The sequence below is a fragment of the Abramis brama genome (genome assembly GCF_963993115.1).
Source record: "Abramis brama genome assembly, chromosome: 16".
NCBI lineage: Eukaryota > Metazoa > Chordata > Actinopteri > Cypriniformes > Leuciscidae > Abramis > Abramis brama.
Genome location: NC_139978.1, coordinates 12,525,921 through 12,549,925, shown reverse-complemented (window position 1 = coordinate 12,549,925; position 24,005 = coordinate 12,525,921). Strand labels below are relative to the sequence as shown.

At 35.5% G+C, this 24,005-nt stretch overlaps 1 protein-coding gene across 1 annotated transcript in view; it reads right to left on the bottom strand.

The window, feature by feature from the left end:
- The window catches only part of adgra2 (adhesion G protein-coupled receptor A2), a 99,110-nt gene that overhangs the window by 35,625 nt on the left and 39,480 nt on the right, over positions 1-24,005 (bottom strand). Inside the window, exon 3 of the mRNA XM_084087257.1 lies at positions 864-935. Within this exon, the coding sequence (XP_083943383.1) occupies positions 864-935 (72 nt within the window). The remainder of the gene's footprint in view (positions 1-863; positions 936-24,005) is intronic.

Genomic DNA, 24,005 nt, shown 5'->3' with positions numbered 1-24,005 from the left:
TTGTCTTTATTTAAACTATTATGTGAAACCTAATACACTTCTTTTTCCTTGATAAGTGTGTTTGTACTAGTGTTGTAGCACTCGAGTCCGGTCTTGGTCTCAAAACCATTTTTTTTTTTTTTGTCTTATCTCGCCAACATTTGTACTCAGTCTTGTCTTGGTCCCAGACTAAGAGAAATCTTAGTTTTTTATCTCAAGACCGGTCTAGATCACAACTGTGGGGATATCACTAAATTACCAGAGCATTGTCTGACTTATTTGCTATAATCATTCATTTGATTGGATGTAAAACTTCCTGCTTCAAATGCAATCAATAACTTCGATACATTTCTAATTTGATTTCTTTTGTTATCAAAAAAACGAGGGATTGTGTCAAAAATGTCATAAAAATGAGTACAAATGCCCACAAAATTCAAGATGATTGCAAAAAAGCACTTGTATGAGATCTTGCAATATCAATTAAGCAATATCACAAGAGCATGATTGCAAACACATTATTGATATTATGCAACGTTCAATAAACATGAAGTTAACGTTAGAGACAATTGTTTTATAGACAATCTATTTCGGCAGCGAAAAATAGAACTGTTGTGAATTTCCGGGCAACACACAACAGTGTTTCTATACTGAATGAATCAGCATGCTTCGAACAAATCGGTTAAATAAATGATTCAGTGACTCGCTCATAAATGATTTGCCGCCACCTACAGTACTGGCGATTTAGTTTCATATTTAAAAGTATCAAGCAAGTTCATTTTCTTGCGTATCAAGGTTTAAGTCATTTTGTTAGTGAAAATGATTGCAATAATTATTGTTAAAAGTGTGTAACTGATGTCTTGTTATGAAAACGGATCATGACTTACAGTTTTCGAAGAGCTGTGAGACCCAGAAAGGCTCCAGGTATGATGGTGCTGATTAAGTTATTCCTGAGATCCCTGAGGAAGAGACAAATACAGAAACTTCTGAGCGGATCAACTTACATGTTATGTTTAAATAGATTTCCCATGGATTATACTGATATCAAACCCTTTTCCTTTGCCTTTAATTCTTGAACTTAATATATTACAAAAAGATAGATAAGATGAATAGATATACATGTGCTTTGAAAGAAAAGGAAGTTACATGTTTGTATATGTCGAACATTACTGAAGTACAAAAAAACATGCAGGTCATAGCAGCATAGAATAACATGAAATAAAATATCAAACACTTTTATATGCCATTGACCACATGACCCTTTCCCTGCCTTTAACGTTTACTTTGTCCTGCCTCTGTTTGAGATAGGAAGAAAATCCCTGCATTTTTTAAACCATACCTCAAACCACACCTGGTCCTGAGGCTCAAAATCAAGGCAGATCCCCGAGCAGAGAAAACAGACAAACATCAGAGGGATTCAGGAGCAGGAGAAACTGGAGATGCCCTATTTAAACCATGGACACCAAGTGAATCTTCCCACAGTAAAGTTACACCTTCAGGAGTCAAACTGTAAATATTCATTTCCAATACAAGCTTTGAAGGTAGTGTTTCAGGCCACCTCTGTCCTGGCCCAGATGTTTGCTTATGTCCATGTGTTGAACCACTTATCAGCATTCGCCCATCAAAATATGGATTCACACACTTAATAAAACTTTTAAAGATGGTGTAACCTCTAAAAACTAATTATGTACACTTCTGTTGAACTTGCTGAAACATGGTTGAGCCATTATGCGACATGGGTTGACCTTTATCATCCCCATAATTCCCTGCTGGCCAGTTAATAAAAATAAATAAAAACATGCAAGAGTTTCAGATGTTAATTTGTACATCATTAAGCTTGTTGCATTAAGAAAGCGAATAGGATTTCATGCTAACTTTAAATCAAAAAATATTAAAACTTAATTTGTTACTTTGAAAACTCTGAATGGCTTCGGTGTGATATATAAATGAAATTTCACATAAAATAATAGCATATATATATATATATATATATATATATATATATATACATATATATATATATATATATATATATATATATAGCATATATATAGGCTACGTGTATATACAACATACTTTATAATACTGTATATATATATATATTTAAACTGTATATATACAGTATTATAAAGTATGTTGTATATACAAGTATACTTTATATAGTATGCTTACTTTTAAATTAAAATGTAATTAATATAATATAAATAAGCAGTCTATAATCTAAATAAATATTGCTATAAATATTATCAGCATACATACATATACACACACACACACGCACACACACACACACACACACACACACACACACACACATATATATATATATGTTTGAAATAAATGTAATTTCAAATGTATTATAAAGTATGATGTGTGCTAATGTTGTATGCTTTATATAATATGCTACGTTTTAAATGAATAATTATATAAACATTATTATAAATAAATACAATTTTTAATATTAACATTACCACAAATTATATCATATTTTTATATGTATTATATAATATGTTGTAGCACTGAATTATGTGGCTAATATTGAACAAACAAGCAATAAACCTCAATAATAAAGCAAGCTTCCTCTGTCCTAATGTATAGTATTTCAAGCATAAATCTCTGTCAGTGCTGGTATAGCAAACAACACTGCAGCATGATATCATGTGCTGAATATAAACATGAACATTACAACAGCTTGATAACAGATATGCTGTATATTATTGCAGGGAACCAAGACATTTACACCGGCATGACAGAATGCAGTAAAGTGCTAGTCTGTCATATCTGTATGGCCTAGTGAGAGCTACATGATTGACACATTAATAGTTATCAGAGTGAATATGCGAGACAAGCGGAGGGGTACAAGGTGAGAAAGTGACCACAGGAGAAAGTTATGCACTATTAGGTACACGTGTTTGAATTCCTATGACTACGAAGAGTGCGATGTCGGGGTAAATTGGATATATTGTAGAGTATTCCGGTCTATGAATGTGAACTGCTGAATGAACCTGCTCACAAATGCGTGTGTGTGCCAGTAGCAGTGCTCTTGGACAGGGAACAATAGCTGTTTCCTGGCTAGCGTGTCCTAACCCTCATTAGCACTGTGATGAAAAGGGAGACTCTACCCACTGTTTCCTCACACACACACCGCTAGAGTAAAGGTCAGAGCAAAGTGTGCTCTCTGTGTGTGAAGATCAACACAACGGCTCACAGACACTCTCTTATCGCTGAGATGGGGAATGTGGAACAGGGAGAGTTCTCTTCCTAAAGTCTGGAGCGCGCACACACACACACACACAATGCAGAACCACAATGTCAGCATGGTTGGATTGATTAAAAGCCTCATGAAATCATGAGTTTTGTGGCTTTGAATACGTGTGCGTTGACAAAACAATATTTTAGTACATTTTAAATGTACAGTCTTTCTTTTCTAGATCACAATATTGATGACTCAGAAGTACATTTATTTTGATGTGTTGACTTACATAATTACGCACATGCAAAGAACTTGATTATAGTGTGTTTAGTGTATATTTAAAATTCATTTGAAATGTTCTACATTGCAATTCCAGCATTACAAAAGTGTAAATACAAATATATTTAAAATGCATGACATACAAGTTTCAATAGAAGTGACATTAAAATATTTACCATAAAAGCTTAGGCTATCAGTACATTAAGCATTTAACCATACAATGGGAGCAAGTTCAAGAGTGCCACAGTTGGGTTCTGGAAGTAAAACATTTATTTTAAACGATAAAGACCTTTAAAGACAGACCTACTTTGAGCTACGAGGTTGTTCCATAATCCATCATATTTCCTTCTATTGAAGCTGTTGGCCACAGTATTTCAACTTAGTTGTAATATAATCATGTTTAACAGCGGATGCATGGTAAAAAAAATATAAAAAAATAAAATACATGATCCATGATGCTGCACAGAAATTTCCACCAATCAGAGTCAAAACAAGCAAAACGCACCAAAATAGCTACTTGGCTCCGCCCACTCCCATGAAACACAGACGTAAAGGACATAATAGAGTCCTAAACTCCATACGCTCTCAAAATAGTTAAATATTTTAATATACAACGCATTCTCATCCCCAAATCGTCACTTTCCGTCACTTTCAGACATTCTTCAATATCCGACGCACAAAGCACCCTTTAGCGTCCATATGAGATGCTTCGGTTATGGGTAGGTTTAGGCGTCATGTAACTGACGCTTTCGAAAGTTCGTCAATATCCGACGCACAAAGCACCCTTAGCGTCAATATGAGACGCTTCGGTTATGGGTAGGTTTAGGTCTGTGGTAGGGTTATGCGTCTCATATGGACACTAAAGGGTGCTTTGTGCGTCAGATATTGAAGAAATTTTGAAAGCGTCAGTATATGACGACTTGGGATGAGAACGGGCTGGAATATATGTGCATATTTTGCAACTTAAAATATATTGTTTTTAAATATATAATCAACATTTTTAAATTAGTAGTTTTATATTTCTCTATCGTTTTTATTTCGAATATGCTGTTCGCAATGCTTCATGGGATTGTAGTTCTTTCCATCACTGAAGCAGGCAAGTACACAGTCTTGTACCTTTGTGTTTTTGTCTGATTTTCAAATACTTTTTTGCTTCAAATCAAAGTTTGTAATGTTATGATTCACCTCGCAGCTGGTTGGCTTTGTTCATGGCTTATGCTGGGTTCAAGTCATGTCGGAAAGATCGCATTTACGAGTTGAACGCACATGAAAATACAAAATACAAGTGGGAATCCTTACGAGTTGGGGGTGTGTCAATGAGAAACATGGTGGAATATCACAATACTTAAAGGTATTTAGTAGTGACATTGACATTTACAACAAAGTAAGACAACACAAATTGTAATATAACAATATAATGTGTAACAATACAATTTACAGTGGCTTCATAAACTAATTAAAAGCATTAAAAGGCAAAACACACCTGAAGCACATTCTTTGTTCTTCATTTTCTAGAAGCAGAGTTAAAAACCTTGCTGTTTTTAGTTAATTAACGTCACCCGACGTCATAAACACGACTTCCCACCTCATAAATACGAGCTTCCATGGAGGACATAACCGCACCATTATAACACTCTAACAAACATATTTTTGAAATCCCTATGGGACAAATGAATAGGAAAAATACTTCTGGAACCAGCGCCGTAAAAAAACTGGGAAGGCACTATTGCAATCTATTGCATTTAATATACATTTAAACTATATGTGGATTTTCATTTCAAGTGTCTGAAAACATTACATTCAATTCATACTTAAGTATATTCTTTTAAAGTATATCATTTCCATAATAAGTACTCTTTTTAAAAGTGTGCTAAAGTGTTCTTTTTTCACAGCAAATAGCAAAACATGTTCATGGCGTTGATGTAAACTAAAGGTTTGTACAAAAAAGGCCACATTTTGATTGCTACACAGCAATCAAAATGTGGCCTTTTTTGTACAAACCTTTAGTACAAACCCCAGCCCAACTTCCTGTTTCAATCGGAAATGAGTCAACACAAGACAGAAAACAGCACCCCATCAAGCGATTTCATATGGGTCTTTAAATCACTTTCAAACCAAGCCAAAGTCTGCTGAATAATTTATCCTAGCACATGGTTTAGTAAGACCTTATGTAAGAACATGATGATAGGTCTTCAAACACGCAGATGTTTAGACGAGAAAGCTATGACACATTGCTACGATTGACTGAAAGTTAAATTCTGAACAAAGCGACAACATCACAGCCCATAAACTAAACCAGTCAGCTAGGTAATTAATCACAGTGGAAAAAAAGCAAAAAAAGTATATGAAAATCAGAAAAACAAAAAAATAACTAGTCATACTGTTCCATTAAGCACTGCAAATGATATAATCAATGGTAATAGTCTATAATATGATTTATTGATTATTGACTTGTTGTGAGTATAAAAAAAAAGGTTTATTTCAAAACATTTAGACACACATTATCCTAAATATAAGTTGGTTTCATTTTCATGGTAACAGTGAATTGTCAGATTACTGGATCTCTATTCAGGAGTGAGTCATTTAATTAAAAGTTGATTTATTTAATGATTTATTCAAAATTGAAATCACTCTAATTTGTGGCTTCCCCACAACATCTCATCCCTTAACAAGCTCAGAGCTCAAGTTCAATCTGTCTTGAAATGTTTTTAAATTGTTGTTAAAGGGGTCATATAATGCCATTTTTGTACAAGCTAATATGATTCTTTAGGGTCTAAATTAAAAGTTTGTAATTACTTTAATTAAAAATTCTCATTAGTATTGTAAGAAAACACTAATTTTACCTGGTCAAAAACAGCTCTGTTTTCAGCACGCCGTTTAAGTGCATGTGTCTTTAAATGATAATGAGCTTTGCTCACCCCGCCCCTCTGTTCTGTGCGTACACCGTTTGTAACACAATAACACAATAACCATAACGCGTTGTTCATTATAAACGTGGGATTATGAATTATATTGAGAACGTTGTACATAGAAAACATGCCGTAATGTACCCTGAGTGTAAACAGCCGCATTCATCGTGAAGCGTGCAAGCGATTTGCAAAGAGTAATATAAAGATTAATATAAAGGTTAATAAAACGTTACACTCACTTCAGTTCTTCTGGAGGTGCAGCACGAACACAAATAGTTGGTACTGATCCTTTTTTCAGGAGCAGCTTCTTAGCAAAACCAGTTTTATACTGATCCTCGTTTGTAAAGCAGTCTGGTGAAATGATTCGCACAAACATGACAGCATGGACATTGATCGTGGGGAATCCCGAGGGAATCCCTGCGTCAATGCTTTGGGAATATTCCATCAAAACATCAAAATGACTGCTGTGTTCCTTATTACACCCAAGAACAGAACGCCACAATCGCTTAGACGACGCCATTCTTCTCCAGCATATCAATGCACTATGATGACAGACAGCTCGCTCACGAGCGAGGGCGGGTCTGTGTTTGAAACGCTGCTGTCAATCACAATAGTGGGAGGGGCGTCGATTTTGTGACGTCACAAAATCGAACGGCTTGATTTCAGAGAGGGTCAAACATATAAGGAGATTAAAAAAAAAACACTGGATGGATTTTTATCATTTTATGATGGTTGTGTACAGGCACTGCCAACACACATTTCAGTACAATCAACTTGTAAAAGTGCATGTACCATTATATGACCCCTTTAAAAAATCTGTTTCACATAAAGTGATAGTTCACCCACACAAGAGAATTCTGTCATCATTTCTTCACCCTCAAGTTCTTCCAATCCTAAATGAGTTTCTTTCTTCTGCAGAACACAAAAGAAAATATTTTGAAGAATGTCAGTAATCAAACAGCTGAGGGGTCCTTTTGACTTCCCATAGTATGAAGAAAAAGAAGGGGGACAAAACTGTTTTCCATCAACCAACATTCTTCAAAATATCTTCTTTTGTGTTCAGCAGAAGAGGTTTGAAACAACTTGAGGGTGAATAAATTATGACATAATTTACATTTTTGGGTGAACTATCCCTTCAAGGAAAATAAATGGGATATTTAATTTTGGAACCAGACTGTTTTGCTCTGTGTGCACAAATTAGATTTAATGTCATTGGCGAGTAAAAGTAAAACAGTAAATTTAAAAAGAAACTGCAACATAACACATGGCTTTAATCAAATTGCTAGAATGAGTCTGACCTCACTGATACAAAAATACAATTATAAATTAAATGTATTTGTCAAATATTCCTCATATTAAGCCACCAAATTAATAACATTGAAAACAAAAGAATGAAACAATAATGATTGGGACAGGTACATGTTCAGAGCAGAGTTTTAATATGAGTCTTCATGGTCTTAATCAGAATCAACATTTGTTCTGACAAGTTATATAGTTCCTTAGTTTATGCAGGCTGGTTTCCAGAAAACATAGTGCATTTGGCACATTCGGTGAGAAAGATATGGTGAGGTGTGTTGCTTTTTAGATGTAGGTGCAAATAGCGGAAGCCATTTTGGTGCCGCATGTCTTTTCCTGTCCCTGCACAGAGGTTGTTTCTCGTTTATTTTTACGGTTTCCTTTCTCTCTATTTTTTTTAAACACTGTTTTTCCCGTATCGCCGGAGTCCTGAGTGGGGGGGGGACGGGGACGGGGGGCAGAACTGACCCCATGTAATGGCCACACAATGGGGTCCTTATAACGCTGCCTTGAAATTTACATCGACCCACTCCTACCTAAACAGGAAATCTGGATCTGCCTGCTTCTTATTTTTCCAACTCATTTCCTGCTTTTCCTCTCCTTCCTCAGATTATTGGAATAGTTTTCCTCTATCCAGTCCATCCTGAGTCAAAGGCAACAGCATTTAACTTTCTGTTGCATTTGTATTGAAATGATTGCAGATTATCACCCAAACCCACACAAAAGCATCTATCATCGTAAACATATAAAATTTCTGTCATAATTTTAATAACCAGATAAATTAAACCAATATATATCCATACCTAGTTCAGAACTGGCCATTTAGACTGAAATATTCAGCATATTTCAAGAGCTTGAAATAAATACACATGTAATGTGAAGTCCAGACCGTTTCCTGACCAGGATTTTCACTAAACTTATAAAGACAAAGTGCACTTTTGAAGAGTTGCATTTCTGTGGTTTATGTTGATTATATATTTGTTCAATGGCAGAAGGAAGGTACTACGCCAAGATAAACGCTGGGACCGGAATTGTGGAAAATTGCTCGGCCCTGTGCTTGGAGCATGTACACTACCAGAAATAAATTAGGCACATGGATTTAAAAAAAAGACCATTTATGCTTTTAGAATAATGCTTCAGTTGGACTCTGTATCATCTGGAGGGAGGTTTACTGTCAAATCATTTGAAGAGACTCAAAAGTACAAGAGAACTAATGCCAAAACCCAGTTTTACTTCATATCATTTTCAAACAATCTGAGCATGTGTATTTTCTCTATTAGCCAAAGACTAACAAGAACAGTGTATATTTACATCTACTCATTTAGCAGATGCTTTTATCCAAAGCATCTTACAAATGAGGAATAAAACAAGCAAAATATATAAGAAAATAAAAATAAGTTATAGTAGAAAGATAAAACAAACAAAATAAGGCAAATAATTGCCAGATACAGATACAAAAGGAACATGAGAAGAGGAAAAGTCATCAATATGGTCCAGTCAATGCCAGTCAACGGTTGCCTATAAATGACAACAATCTGGCAAATTAATTACAAAATAAACAACTCACCCACTGAGACATCATCACTTCCAGTCACATACAAAATGTAATAAAAAAAAACTTTTTAAAGCAATTAGAAAATAGTTAAAACACATGCGATGACACTTTATTTTGAGTTTAAATAAAAAGTAGTGTACTTAAATAAGAAATGCAAGCAATACTCTCTGCCCTTGAGTGGCCTTTTATTTCAGAAATATTATATCTGCAAGTAGTTTTTTTTTTTTTTTTAAAGGTGCAATAAATGATTTCTGAGAAACTTGAAATTCACTCAAACTAACACACACCCTTCACTGCTCTGCCCCCAAAATGCACGAACATCTCTATTATAGCTGAAGCGAAGCAAAATAATGCTTCGTGAAAAATAAAGTAAAGATGACTAAAGAACGATATACGGAAAAACAATAAATTAACATTGAGAACACACAAGTTTCAGTTTGCGCAAGAGTTGGTTGTTGGTCGCAAGCAGCACACCAGCTCCAGACAAACAATGACACTCAAAATTGTCCCATCACTATAGCTAACATTACAACAACAGCATATCTTAGTTCTGTGAAATAGCAAAACCAATGTTACTCATAGAGCAGAAACAATGCAACCTCTGCGTCCATTTTCAGGCCTTCTTTAGTATCTCCAGTGCTGGAAAACTTCCAATATTAACACGGGTCCTAAAGCCTGATCATAACCCTTCCTTTTACAGTGATATTCCTCTGACCTTTTCTCTTTTGCTATGTCTCTCAGCCATCTCTAACAGTCTTTGGTCCAAAATTCCAAAATTGGTCCAAAATTCCAAAATTGTCATGCCCTTCACTCGCTAACTTCCCTCCGTCTCGTTCACTCGGATGGACGTCATTGCTCACGTTGCATGAGTGCCCACTACTGGCGGAACCTTTGCAATAAGCTGAATTGGAACGTGCTAAGCCCTTGATCACTATGGGGTTGATTTATTATACATTTTTTTCCCTTACGAAATTGTTTAATGCAGCATTCTATATGTATATAGGTGTGTTTGAGTTGTTTAATAAAAAAATTAAGAGTTGTTTGTGGTGGGGTAAATAAACGCAATATGCGTAGACGTCACGATCGTATTGCATTGTGGTATATGGAGCTGCCTGAAGTGTACATATGAAGTAGACTCGCTCCCTCAGTCAAGATCGAGGGAGCGAGGGTCTGTCCAAATAAACTTCCCTCGTCCACTTCACGAAGTGGAACGCACTTCAAAATGGCGGCAGGGATTTCCCCGAGGGGAAGTGCTTAGGGAAGTTCGCAAGTGTGTGTCTAAAAGTGGACTGGAACGTAACCTTTCTTCAACAATCTCCCTCTTGCTCACTCTCTCTCTCCTCCCCCATCATGTGTGGACACGCCCCCTACTGCTGATTGGTGCTGTTGTAGTTATCTGTCCGACCCACTTTCAACAGCGTTTCCCAGAAATTGCTTACTGCACCTTTAATATACATAAGATTTGAATTATAGGCCTACTATAAGGGCACATTCAATACATTTATGCATACTTTTTTCCCACAAGGGTATAGAAACAACATATTATAAGATAATTTCAAAACAAAAAACAAACCGATCTCACGGCAATTCGTACGTATTTTAACGAGGTGGCAAATTCGTACGAATTCATATGACCTCACTCGTATGAATTCGTACGATTTTTGCTAATTCGTACATATTTTACGAGTTGCCCAATTCGTATGAATTCGTACGAATGACCTACCCCTGAACCCGCCCCTAAACCTACCCATCACTGGGTTTAAACAAATCATAGCCACCTCGTGCTCACTCGTACGAATTGGTCGTGAGATAGCGTTGGCAAAAACATAAGTATTTTGAGAGAGTGGGGAGACTGACTCTATTACATAATGAATGAGTTATCTTTCAGCACAATTTGCTCACCTCTGATTGGTGATTTTATTTGCAGAATCATTGGTAATTCCGATTTTGCTGTTAAGCACTATTATTGAAAAAGAAAAGTTAAAGTAATGCACAATGATGGCTTCACCATAAGCATGTGCCATTATTAACAATCTCGTAGCTCACAGTAGGTCTATCTTTGGAGGTTTACACGTTATCATTAAAAATCCCCTATGGGGAAAATGAATGGGTTTTTACTTCCAGAACCTGACTGTTGAACTCTATAATAAAACAGTTTGCTGCATTTTCCATAAGTCCAACTCTAGCAATATATTGGAAAAGATGCAATTATCAATCGAAAGTTCTGCATGTTGGACCGGCACAGTATTTTAAGATTATAGCACTGTAGCGCTGTCTAGGCCAGTGTGAGTACAAAGAAACAGCTGTCTGACAGCAACAGAGCACAATATGAGTGAATGGATGAAGGACAATGACCAGCTATGTGTGAACACTGCTGCATGTGGGTGGACTTCGAGATCGAGTCAGTCTGGGTTTTAGGGGGGCAAAATGAAAAGGATTTCTTGTAGATGTGAAAGAAGGAAACAGAGAGCAAATGCAAAAAAAAAAAAAAAAAAACTCAAGTTGTTAATTCAGCTCAGCTGTGCATTTCACAGACACGGTGAAAATGCCCTCCCCAAAACTCTCGTCTGCTCTTTCACCGACTTCTCTGTGCAAACGTACGTTGTGTCACTCCATCCTGCTTTTGCATTTCGTGTAAAGCCCAGACGCTATCAGGTCCCGCTAGCAACATAAACACACCCACACTAGCACACATATACACACTCACAAACACACCCCTCGCCTTGAGTTTATCTAATAGTCACATCTGGAGTCTATCAACCCCAGCGGTCTGCCCCCCTTCTTCTTCCTCACACACTCCTCTGTTCCTGCTCTGTCCCGCACTTTTAACACTTTCTTCACCGTGTCGCTACTGGACATGAAGCCTGAGATAACGGAATATTCAGTCCCTGCTGTTAGGCGTGTTCATTGGCTCAACATCTCAACAAGAACTTGAAATGAACTCTGGAAGAAGAACTTGGACTGTTGTTGTGCTGTGGAGGAGTTTTTGAGTAAACAGTGAGGCCTAGTAAATCAAGTCCAGTCAAATCAAGGCTAGTGAAACTTCTGTCAAATTTCAGTTATGATAAAACTTATAACTGACTTTCTTTTTTTTCACTTTTAAGAAACATTCTTCTTTTCAATTATTATATTACAACTGAAATGTGTTTTTTTTTTTTTCACTTTTAAGAAACATTCTTCTTTTTACAGTTCAATCAATTACTGCTGGATAAAATCAAATCTGCCCAACTGTCCTTTTTTCTCACTTAGTATCTTTTTAACTCAAAAATACCTTTAGCATACTTTTAAACGTACTTAAAACAAATATATACTTTAAAGAATATAATTAAGTGTGAAGTGTGAACTGAATGTAAAGTCGCTTAACTGCATATTAATTGGGTTACACTATTTTAAAGTGACATTGTTACAGTGTAATTATACATTTAAGTACCAAGTAATATTAATTAACAACATGTACTTACTAAAGGGTTAAGGTAGGACTAGTTTGGTTGAGGGTTTGTTGATTGTAATTATGCATAATTTACTCTGATTTATATGGTGAGTACATGTAACATATGTAGCAAGGACACTGTAAAATAAAGTGTTACCGTTAATTGCAATTAAATTAAAATGTAAATGGTTTAAATTTATATTTAATACAATTAGTTGAAGTTAAGATTGTTTTTTTACCGATTAAGTACATCGGTAATGCTTTACATCACAGCCCGGAAAGTACTGCGTAATTAAAACGATTTTAAAGTGTAACTTTCGTTATTTATATTATTTCGTTATTTTCGTTAATTATAGTGTACCTATAAAGTACTTACTGTACATGTAAGTATAAGGGAAAAATATATAATAGTTTGGAGAATAAAGGTGTAACAACCAGGAGAATTAAATTATTTATACTGTAAGCTATTTATAACTGTAAGTTATTTGAAAAACAATTTAATTCAAAACAGGTTTACAACACATCTTTTTCATTTAGAAGTGTTCTTTTTAATCAACAATTCTTTTCAAATGCTTAAGTCTTGACAGTTAGTAGCACATTTTGTCCCCCTCTTTTTTCTCTTGCTTGGCTTCTTCCTCTTGTTCCTCTTCTTCTTTTTATTTCTTTCCACTGATGAATCTTAAGAATAAATCATGTATCTTGCTATTCTGTATTCTGTATTAAAAGAAAATGCAGTACACCCAGAAATACGTCCTCACCATTTACTCATCTTTTACCCTCATGCCATCCAAGATGTATACAACTTTCCTTCTTCAGATTAACACAAATAAAGGTATTTAGAAAAAAAATAAAAATAAATACATCTCTGGGAATACATATAATGCAAGCTCATGTGTTCCTAAAAGTTGGAGCATCAAACAGCACATACTGCAATAAGTGCAGTAATCCATGCTACCCCAGTGGATGGATCAATGTCTTCTGAAGTGAAACGATAGGTATTTGTAAGAAAAATTACAATATTTTAAACTTTTTAAACTGTAGACTATCGCTTCAGACCAACTGTAATAAGTTGTTTTTCAAATAAAGTTTTCCGAGTCAGTGATATTAGATTGTGTGTATGTATTTTTATTGTACTTACCCTGTAATTACATGGAACAAGAGGGTAACAAGCACCACTTTAATTTACGGCCCGCAATGTCACACTTACCCTGTAACTACATGAAACAAGAGGGTAACAAGCACCACTTACCCTGTAACTACATGGAATAAGAGTATTTTTCCCAGTATTTAAAAAAAAATTGCAATAGTTTTAGCTTTACTTGCCTTGAAACATATAAGCCCAAACTTAAACATCTGCACTTTTGCTATCAAAAAATAAATAAAAAATAAATAATAATATGTATAAATGCATAGATATGTACAATTTAAAAAGCCTATACAGTATGCATTTGTACACCATTATTTCAAAAAGTTAGCTAAATTGCTCCCAAATGTAAGATTGTTGTATCATAATAGTATAATAAGTACCTCTTAGTAATACTTACAGTATAAATATTTTTTTAATTATCCTGGTTGTTTCCCCTTTATTCCCCAAACTTTACATATTGTTCCTTTATACTTAGATGCAAATATTTTATAGGTACACTATAATTACTGAAAGTTACGCTGCAAATTCGTCTTAATTACTCAATACTTTCCGGGCTATAATCTAAAGCGTTACCAGTACATCTTTACATGTAATAATATAATTGCTTCTATTGTCTTTGAAATAAATTAGTGTACTGCCGATTGTGCTGGCAAACATTTATGGTAATGTAATTTCTATAAAAAAAAATTATTTAGTATTACATTACATATAATATCAAATAACACACTACAGTTAAAATTACATATTACTACATATATTAAATGTATAGTACATTTTTGTAAAATATATTAACTTTACGTGTAATATCAAATAAACTACAGTTAAAATTATTACTTTACATGTACTTTAAAAGGTTAGTTGACACATTAAAATAAGTCTACTTTAAATTATAATAAAATATTATAAAAACAATGATATAAAGTGTATAGCTAAAGTAACATTTTTAATTTATCAATATGCCAAAGTGCTTTTTTTAAAAGTTAAGAAACAATAATAAAAGTGTACTTAAGTGTGTTAAGAAACAGTCAAAACATACTTTTAAGATTTGAAGCACACTACAAGTGCACATACAGTACAATTAAGCACACTTCTTTTTCACAAGGGTATGTCAGATTATAGGAGTAAAATGGGTTGTGAAAAGTGTTTGACTTTAATATCTCCAACATAGAGATTAACATATTTTTTGGCCTTGGATTTATTTTTGTCTCACTGAGGTCTATTATTTTTTGTTTAAAGTATTATACTCTGGTCAATCAATGCATGATTGTTGGACTTGGAATCAAAAGAAGCTGATTGAATCCACATCTGTCTTTCTCTAGCTTTGTTTATTAGGGGAAAAATGGTTAAATTCACTGCCACTGCCCTTCAGATTTAATGAGAAGTTTAGCAGTGACCAGCACACATACACACACTGCAGTCCCACTCTGGATAATGCCATATCCTTACCTACATTGGAAACAATGTTAATCTTAATTCCAAAGACAGCATAATGAACCCATGTTAAATTAGGGAGTTGGGGCAAACTTTTCATTTTGATCCTGTTCAGACACTCTCAATAAAAGAGTATGTTTTCTTAACTTTGGGTGGCAGGTACTGCTGGAAAGAAATCTATTCTCATTAAAGGTTACAGTGACTTTCTATAGACAAAATTTTAAAGGAATAGTTCACAGCATCATATTGTTTGTATCCATACAATGGAAGTCAGTGGTAAGCAAAATATATATTTTGTGTTCCACAGAAAATACATAGGATTGGATCCATCAATCCATCCATCTATCTAATTTCTTCGTGTCAAGTCAAGTGGCTTTTATTTTCATTTCAGTAATATACAGTGCAGTTCACAGTGAAATGAAACAACGTTCCTCTGGGACCAAGGTGCAACATGAAACGGCATAAACACGATATGATGCGAAATACAAAACTAACTATGGACACTACATAAAGTGCGTGTGTGCAAACAAAATTTAGTGCAAACAACACAAGATATTACAAACAGTGACAGTGCAGCGCCGACAAGTACAGTAATTTTAGACAGTAGACAAGTATTTTTGTGCAAATTAATTGTCCATTTAATAATAAATCCACTACATTTAAACGTTGTTTTTCAGCAAAGTGGTTTGTGTAAAAAGTTTCACTGTGGGTGGCCATTAAGTGTGTGTCAGTCCAGACCTTTTCTTATTGAGGTGTTGAATGGCTTGTGGGAATAAACTGTTACACAGTCTGGATGTGAGGGCCCGAATGCTTCGGTACCTTTTTCCAGATGGCAGGAGGGTGAAGAGTGGATGTGGTCAACCATGATGCTGGTGGCTTTTTGGATGCAGCGTGTGGTGTAAATGTCTATGACAGACAGAAGAGAGACCCCAATGATCTTCTCTGCTGTCTTCACTATCCGTTGTAGGGTCCTGAGATCCAAGACGGTGCAATTTCCAAACCAGATAGTGATGCAGCCTCTCAGGATGCTATAGATATGGTGGTGGGAGCTTGGCCTTCTCAGCTTTCTCAGAAAGTAGAGACGCTGCTTTCTTTGTTAAGGAGCTGGTGTTGAGGGACCAGGTGAGGTTCTCCACAAGGTGGACACAGAGGAATTTTTAGTTCTTGACTATCGTTGAAGTACAGTGTAGAGTGGTCAACAACCATCTCTTTTGCTTTGTCTACATTCAGAAACAGGTTGTCTGCTTTACACCACTTCCTATGCTGACTCATCGTTCTTGCTGATGAGACCCACCACGGTCGTGTCATCGGCGAACTTAATGATGTGGCTGGTGCTGCACATTGCTGCACAGTTGTGAGTCAGCAGGGTAAACCGCAGGGGACTGAGCACACAACCCTGAGGGGCCCCAGTGCTCAGTGGGGTGGTGCTGTTCCCGATCCGGACTGACTGAGGTCTCCCAATCAAAAAGTCCAAGATCCAGTGGATGATGCTGAGTGGAAGTCTTTGAACGCCATTTGAATGTAGGTGTCTTTATTGTCCAGGTGAATGAGGGTCAGATGGAGTGTGGTGGAGATGGCATCATCAATGGAGTGTTTTGGACAGGTCCAGTGAGGGGGGCAGCAGGGTCTTGATATGCCTCATGACGAGCTGCTCTAAGCACTTCATGACGATGGGTGTGAGTGCCACAGGACGGTAGTCATTGAGGCAGGACACGGAGGACTTCTTTGGCACAGGAATAATAGTGGTAGCCTTGAAGCACGTTGGAACAACGGCCCTGCTCAGAGAGATGTTGAAGATGTCGTAAGAACATCCTCTAACTGGATGGATGGGAGTGCCGGCCAGCTAGGGCTTGTTTTTAGCCTAGCACAGGCTCCTGCCCGCTTGCCATGCTTCCGCTTTCTCGCGCATTGCTTTTGATGCCCCCTTCCCCGGCCAGCAGCATCCATCAGACGAGACAGAGGACTGGAGGCCTGGTCCCCGTAGCAAGTCATCCTATTTGTTGATTTCCGGATGATTTCTATATCTCAGTAGTGTCTGGCAATGGTACACACGATCATCTGTTGCTTCTATGTCCATATTCCGTATACATTGGGCTACAAAACAAAGATAAGCAGTGTTTTGGATCCGGAACGGCCACTGTGAATTACTGTCGCAAAGCCGTCTTCCACCCATTTATTATATCCATCCATCCTTCCATCCATCCATATCCATCCATCATATATATCCATTCATTTATCATACTGTATATATCAATCCATCTCTCTAGCCTTTCACATTGTGACAGGGTCAAAGTCTATCTCTATGTCTTTATCTCATTCTCTATATGAAACCACACTTTGCTTCTACTTTTTGTCATCCTGTTCACTCCATCAGCCTGTAAATCTTCATTCTCTCTCTCTCTCATTATTCTCATTTGCTCTGCTCAAATCAGTGCTGGACAGGCCGCTGTGATCTTTTCACACACTCGTTAGGGTCGCCGCTCGTTAGCAGGGGCCGGCCTCATTACAGGATGTGTGTGTGTACGTGGCTGTGTGCCGTTTTAAGGGACGGCGCTGGGTGGAAAATTTAATTTAGTAGATCAAGGGAAAAAAACGTGGGTTTGGCTGGGTTCAGGTGAAAATTGCTCTTTTCATATAACGTGCTTTTGAGTATGTGAATGAAAGCCAAGGCAACACAAAGACACACTTACACACATGCACGCTAACATGTGGCCTTCACGACATCCTACAGCAGCCCGCTGTGTTCTATAAGGGTATAAAACAAACATGGCTAAACATCGCTCTCATTGGGTGGTTTGGCGAGCTATGAAGGACTTCTTTTCTTTGAGGAGGTCTGCTTTAATGAAAGGGAGGACTGTGTGAGGAGCTACCAGAGAACCAACACCGGCCTCTCCTTCTGCCCTCTGGCATTACTGTAATACTACCATACGGTCCTTATAGAGGCATATGCTGAAGAAAATTCATTTCACAATATCTAAGGATGAGAAAAACTTCAAAGAGAACATGTCAATCCTATCACACCTGAGAAATGTGTGATTGAATGTCAAGTAGGTATATTTTGATGAAGGAGATTCAACAACAATAAATCTGTCATTATATTTATTATTTTCCCTCAAGTCCACTTATAAGGTGCGCCACTGATATATAAGCATGGTCGGTCTTGTGCTAGCATGTCATAACTGTGACATGTTCCACATGACCTGTTTTTGCAGTTTACTTTATAGTCATGGTTAGACTTGGGAGGAGCTTTGCATTGTGATTGTTCGTGTATATAACACTGTATGTATTCTTTTATATCTTATTAAATTTCTGCATTTCAGAAGAGCTGATATATATTCTCTTAGTAAAAGTATAAATCAGAAAATCCAGCTTTTAATGTTGTTTATATGTGGTGTTTTTAATATGCTTTAAGACAAACCATGTGAAAAATCATAAGTCAACACCATTACTGAGTATTTCCTCCTTAAAACTGCAGTGAACCAAAGACTGTCTCAAAAACGTAGTTTGAAATCGCTGGTGTTTCTGACGTCACAAACTTCTTTGTAACCAGTCAGGTCAACGTGTGATCGTCAACGAGTGGAAATCTGAGCTGTGAGTGAGTGGAGGCGGGGCTAATCTGCATATTCATAGAACCACGAATACTAAATGAGGCAAGGGTGTAGAGTTACATTTAAGCTATTTTAAGGCATGAAGGAATTTTTTTCAAGGAAAAAACATTTAAATATGTAATTTTGGTGATCAAGGATGAGTTTTAAGGAATAAGATTATTGACAACAGGGGGACGTTAAGTTAAAGTGACAGACCTAATATAATAAATAATTCACTCATGGCAACAGTGACAACATAAAAATACACAAAAACATTGACAAAAGCTGTCCATTTCATATAAATGCTATTCTTTTAAACTTTCTGTTTAAACAATCCGGAAGAAAAAAATATCATGGTTGCAGTTAGAAGTATGCATTTTCACTGTATAGAAAATTATAATAATGCTTGTGTTGCACATTTTTACCAATAACAAAGTGCAACTTAATTATTAAAGATAAGAATTATTAAAGTTGCCTACAAAATCCAATCTGCCGGATGCATAATGGATATTATTTAATGGAAACCCTTCTGATAGTTAGCAAATTCCCATGTATATGTAATCTAAAACCATTTCAATCATGACAACTCTGAAAACTAACATGTTATTATTGAATATGGCAGTGTTAATGTATTTGGCCTTGGACAATCCTACAGCAAACACTGAACCAGACTATCTCATTGGCTGCAGGATCAACAAAGGCCAATAAACTTGTGCCATGCGGTAATGATGTGATTGCTTGACGGTTGCATGCAAAGGACCTATCAGCCTGTGCCCTCAAGAGTTTCATGACTGAACTATTTGAACGAAATGAACAAAATACATTGTGCTTCCCTGTTGTTTTACCCCAAAATAAGTTATTAAACAGCTGATTCATGACTTTATAAGCTTGAGAGGACCATGTATTGTGCAAATGCTGTCCATGAGTACACCAAGGTTTTAACATTTAAAATCTGGCCAGTGACCAGTTGAGTTTGACACTGAATTAAATTAAGCAGTCTGGATTATTTTCCCATATTTCTATGTGATTTTACAGAGTGTGTATATATATATATATATATATATATATATATATATATATATATATATATATATATATATATATATATATATATAGTATACAAAGAGAAATAAAAAGACAGAGAGGTAGAGATGGCTGTTTAGAGAATATTTAGAGCCTTGAAGCAATGCCAGAACAGTTTGAGAGAAATTTCCATAATAGGATGCATAGCACACAACACATGGGTTGAGGAAAACACAGCCAGACAAAAAGACAAAGTGCTGCAGTTTTTTTCGTGTCATATTGATAACATATGTGTCATGATAAAGAATGCTTTGACATCACTTCAGTGAAATACAGCTTTGCTGATAAACACACCCTTTGAATTGAGAGAGAGGAAAATGTGAAAAGTTGCAGTGAATGTGTCAGTAGTCAGATCTGTCATTGATATTTAATATAACAACACTCCTAAACATGAATATGATATCAGCAGTTTTTGGGTAGTAGAGAGAGCAGTAAGATCATCCTGTCCTGGGATGACTGGTCTACAGACCGCACAGATAAGAGAAGCTCCCGGCAGCATGTTACACTACACACATACAGTACAAGCTGGAAACAATGAACAGAGATATACGTGTGTGCACACACACACACCAAGCCGTTGTATTAAAACAAGAATAAACTGCGTAACAATGGGATGAGAACAGATCCAGCAGACCTGTAACTACTCAGGAAGTTGAGGCCCAGGGCAGGAAAACTTTTTTTTTTTGTTACGAAGTATACAATCAACTGTAATCATGTTCTCATGAGAAAACTAAACTGATTTATCAGTGTTTTAACATTTACCTTGTAAAAAAGAAGTATACTTTAGCATCATTTTAAAAAGACTTCTTACAAAAAGATTATACATTTAGGAAATATATGTGTGGGACAGGGTTGGGGAGTAAAGGAATACATGTAACGGCGTTACGTAATCAGGATACAAAAATCTGGTAAATGTAATCCGTTACAGCTACATAAAAAATGAAAAAAGTAATCAGATTACAGTTTACAGATTACAGGGAATACTATCAGGATTAGAATCGTTTCACTTAAAACTAAATCAATTATTTTGACATAACGCTATATTGACAGTATGTGCGGATCGTGGTTATATCCATGGAGACAGTGGATAATTTGCGGATTGGGTGGGCCAAGTAATAAAAAATAACATTCCAATTAAATGCGGGTGGGTCGCGGGTCGAAGAGAGATAAGTCATAAATCTGTTGATTTTAATATAGTCATGGAACTCTCATTTCACGGTAAAACGCAACGAACGTGTCACTCTTTTACTTTTATTTACGACATCAAGGTACATCTCTTCAGGGAAAACCAATCATGGTCATTATATAAATAAAAACTTACATTATTGCTTAATATCTTAATATCTTTCTAAAAACATACACAAGCTTAACAGAAATTATTCTGATAATAAGGTTTACCAACATAATGATGGAAATATTAACATTTTTGACATTCAATCACATCTCAAATTCTGTTGCCAGTCATGACGCGAGACACCTCTGGTGCACGCGCAATCATTCTCCTACATATTGCTTTTTACTTGACTTTATTTAGATAAATGACCTTGAAGGAATCCAAAAGTAATCAGATTACATTACTTTCACATTGTGGTGCTTGTATTACGTTACTGAATACTTTTTTTATGAAGTAATTTGTAATTTGAGTACATTTTTAAAGTAACCCTCCCAACTCTGCTAGAATGTAATGTTTTCAGACACTTAATTGCCAGATAATTGCAATTAAATGAAAACTTATTTGATTACATTTGAATTAAATGCAATTAGCTGCACTTTAAAGTGCTTTTTTGGCCAACTTAAGTGGGATTTAAGTACATATTTAAGTGTGATTTCAAAATTACTTATATTGTCCTTGAAATGTGGTTAAAGTGTACTGACAAACATATATGGTAAACTAAAATATACTTTAATATAATTTCTATTGAAACTTGTTTGTCATGTATTTGTAATTACACATTTGTAATAATGAAGATGTAATTCAGTACATTCAAAATATATTAAATGTAATATACAACACCACTCTACACTTAAAAGTATAATTGAGTACTTTACATGTGCTTTAGTATGTTCACATCCAACACATCAAAATAAGAGTACTTTTTTGTAACAAAATAATTTGAAATGCACTTTAAAGTAAAACTTTTAATTTGACATTATTACAAAGTGTCTTAAGTGTGTTAAGAAACAGTCATGAAAGTGTACTCTTTAAGTATACTCAAGTGGCCTTTTATTTCATTAATATTATCTTATCTGCACATTATTTTCTTAAAAATATATTTTTAAGGTTTTAAGAACACTACAAGTGCACATTCAATTCTTTTTCACAAGTGATTGTATGACATGATATAGTATATTTATTTTAGTTATCTTTTGTTACTTGGTTCTCATGCTGCATTCCAATCAACTCTAAAAGTCAGAACTTTCTGCCTGGAAATCAGATTTGAAACCAGTTCAGTTTTCTCATTCAGAAATGAGGATGTAGATGTATGATGTCACACAAACATGGGGTAGCGTATAGATCAGCCAAAGCTCTTGCGTTACATGATGATAATGTCTGTTTGCTGAGACAAGTCACAGGTGTGTAAAACCCAGTTAATGAACTATTCTGTTCATAATCATACATCTGCAGAACAAATGCTAGTACTGCATACCATCATTTGTACTCTGCAATTTGGTTGCTAGGAGACATCTTTGTTGACGATCAAGCACCTGCAAAGCAAATGCTCGCATTGCAATTTGTTTCTTTATACAAAATCCTAAGAATGTCTGGCAATGGGATGTCTTTATAAAAGGAAGCCTGTGATATCTACTAGGAAAGCATCTCACATATGACTTTGAATGGACTGCAGCATTAGAATTGTAGTAGCCAAGGTATATAATTGGGCTTCCTAAAATAGAAGCCCCAAAGAGCTGTAAAGCAAAATCGTTTTCTTAACGTACCATGCCATACTATATTTGTGATGTTTTTATTACAGACCAACTGCATACGAAATGTGTTTCCAGTTTTGCAGATACAAACAGTATAAGTATATGTATGCATATGCCTATTTCTTTCTCACTTTTACTCTATAGTATGCCAAGTAGTTTTGGTCACACTTTATTTTACAGTGTCCTTGTTACATATGTTACATGTACTTAATGTAACAGTTAATTATTTATAATTACATGCAACTAACCCTAAATCAAACCCTTTCCTAACCCTATAGTAAGTACTTGTTGTTAATAAATATTACTCAGTACTTAAATGTATAATTATACTGTAACAAGGACACCTTAAAATAAAGTGTAACTGTTTTATTCTTAAAAGCATCCTTAAATTCCTACTTAAAAACTCGAAATAAGTGAATCATCATAATTTATCATTTAAAAATTGTTCATAAAATCCTATTTCATCCTGACTTTGAGCCTTTTCAAACTCTTTTTCTTGCCTTTTCCAAAGAACAGAGTGGTGTGCATTTGCACATAAATATAGTATATTACACAGTATATTAGCATACTATATTGTATTATTGTATACTAGTATAAATATTTCCAAATAAAATAATTAATATAACTAAAATTGCCAGTGAGGAAATTGCATTACACTTAAAAATTATATGATCAATAAGTTATGATTACATACGTTTTTACATTGCTTTAATTCATGTTATACAAGATTCAACTCATGTTTTAAGTCAGTTTAATGTGATTTAAGTTGAAATTACTTAAATATCCAAGTTGACTGCACTTGAAAATTTAAGGCAGCAATTTACAGTGTACTGTGATGGCACAGAATTGTCATATGGTTAATATAATCTTAATAATCTTAATCCTCAGAAAATCTGTTAAGACAACTCGCGGTGATTCGTAAATGACAATTGTCTTTGTGACAGATAATCAATCGTTTTATCTTGTATAGTGTCAAAATGAACGACAACTGACAGAAAGACTAGCATGTTTCAGTTTTTTTGGTCCTCCGTGTCGGGCTCCGTCACATTTGTGGAGTTGACCAAAAGGAGCACAGAAGCTCTTCTATACATAATCTTTCAAACATGACATTGAGACAATAGTACGCCACTGTGGTAGCCATTATTTGTTTACGCTCTTTTTTCCAGAAGTCTTCTTCGATGACATCACGCACGT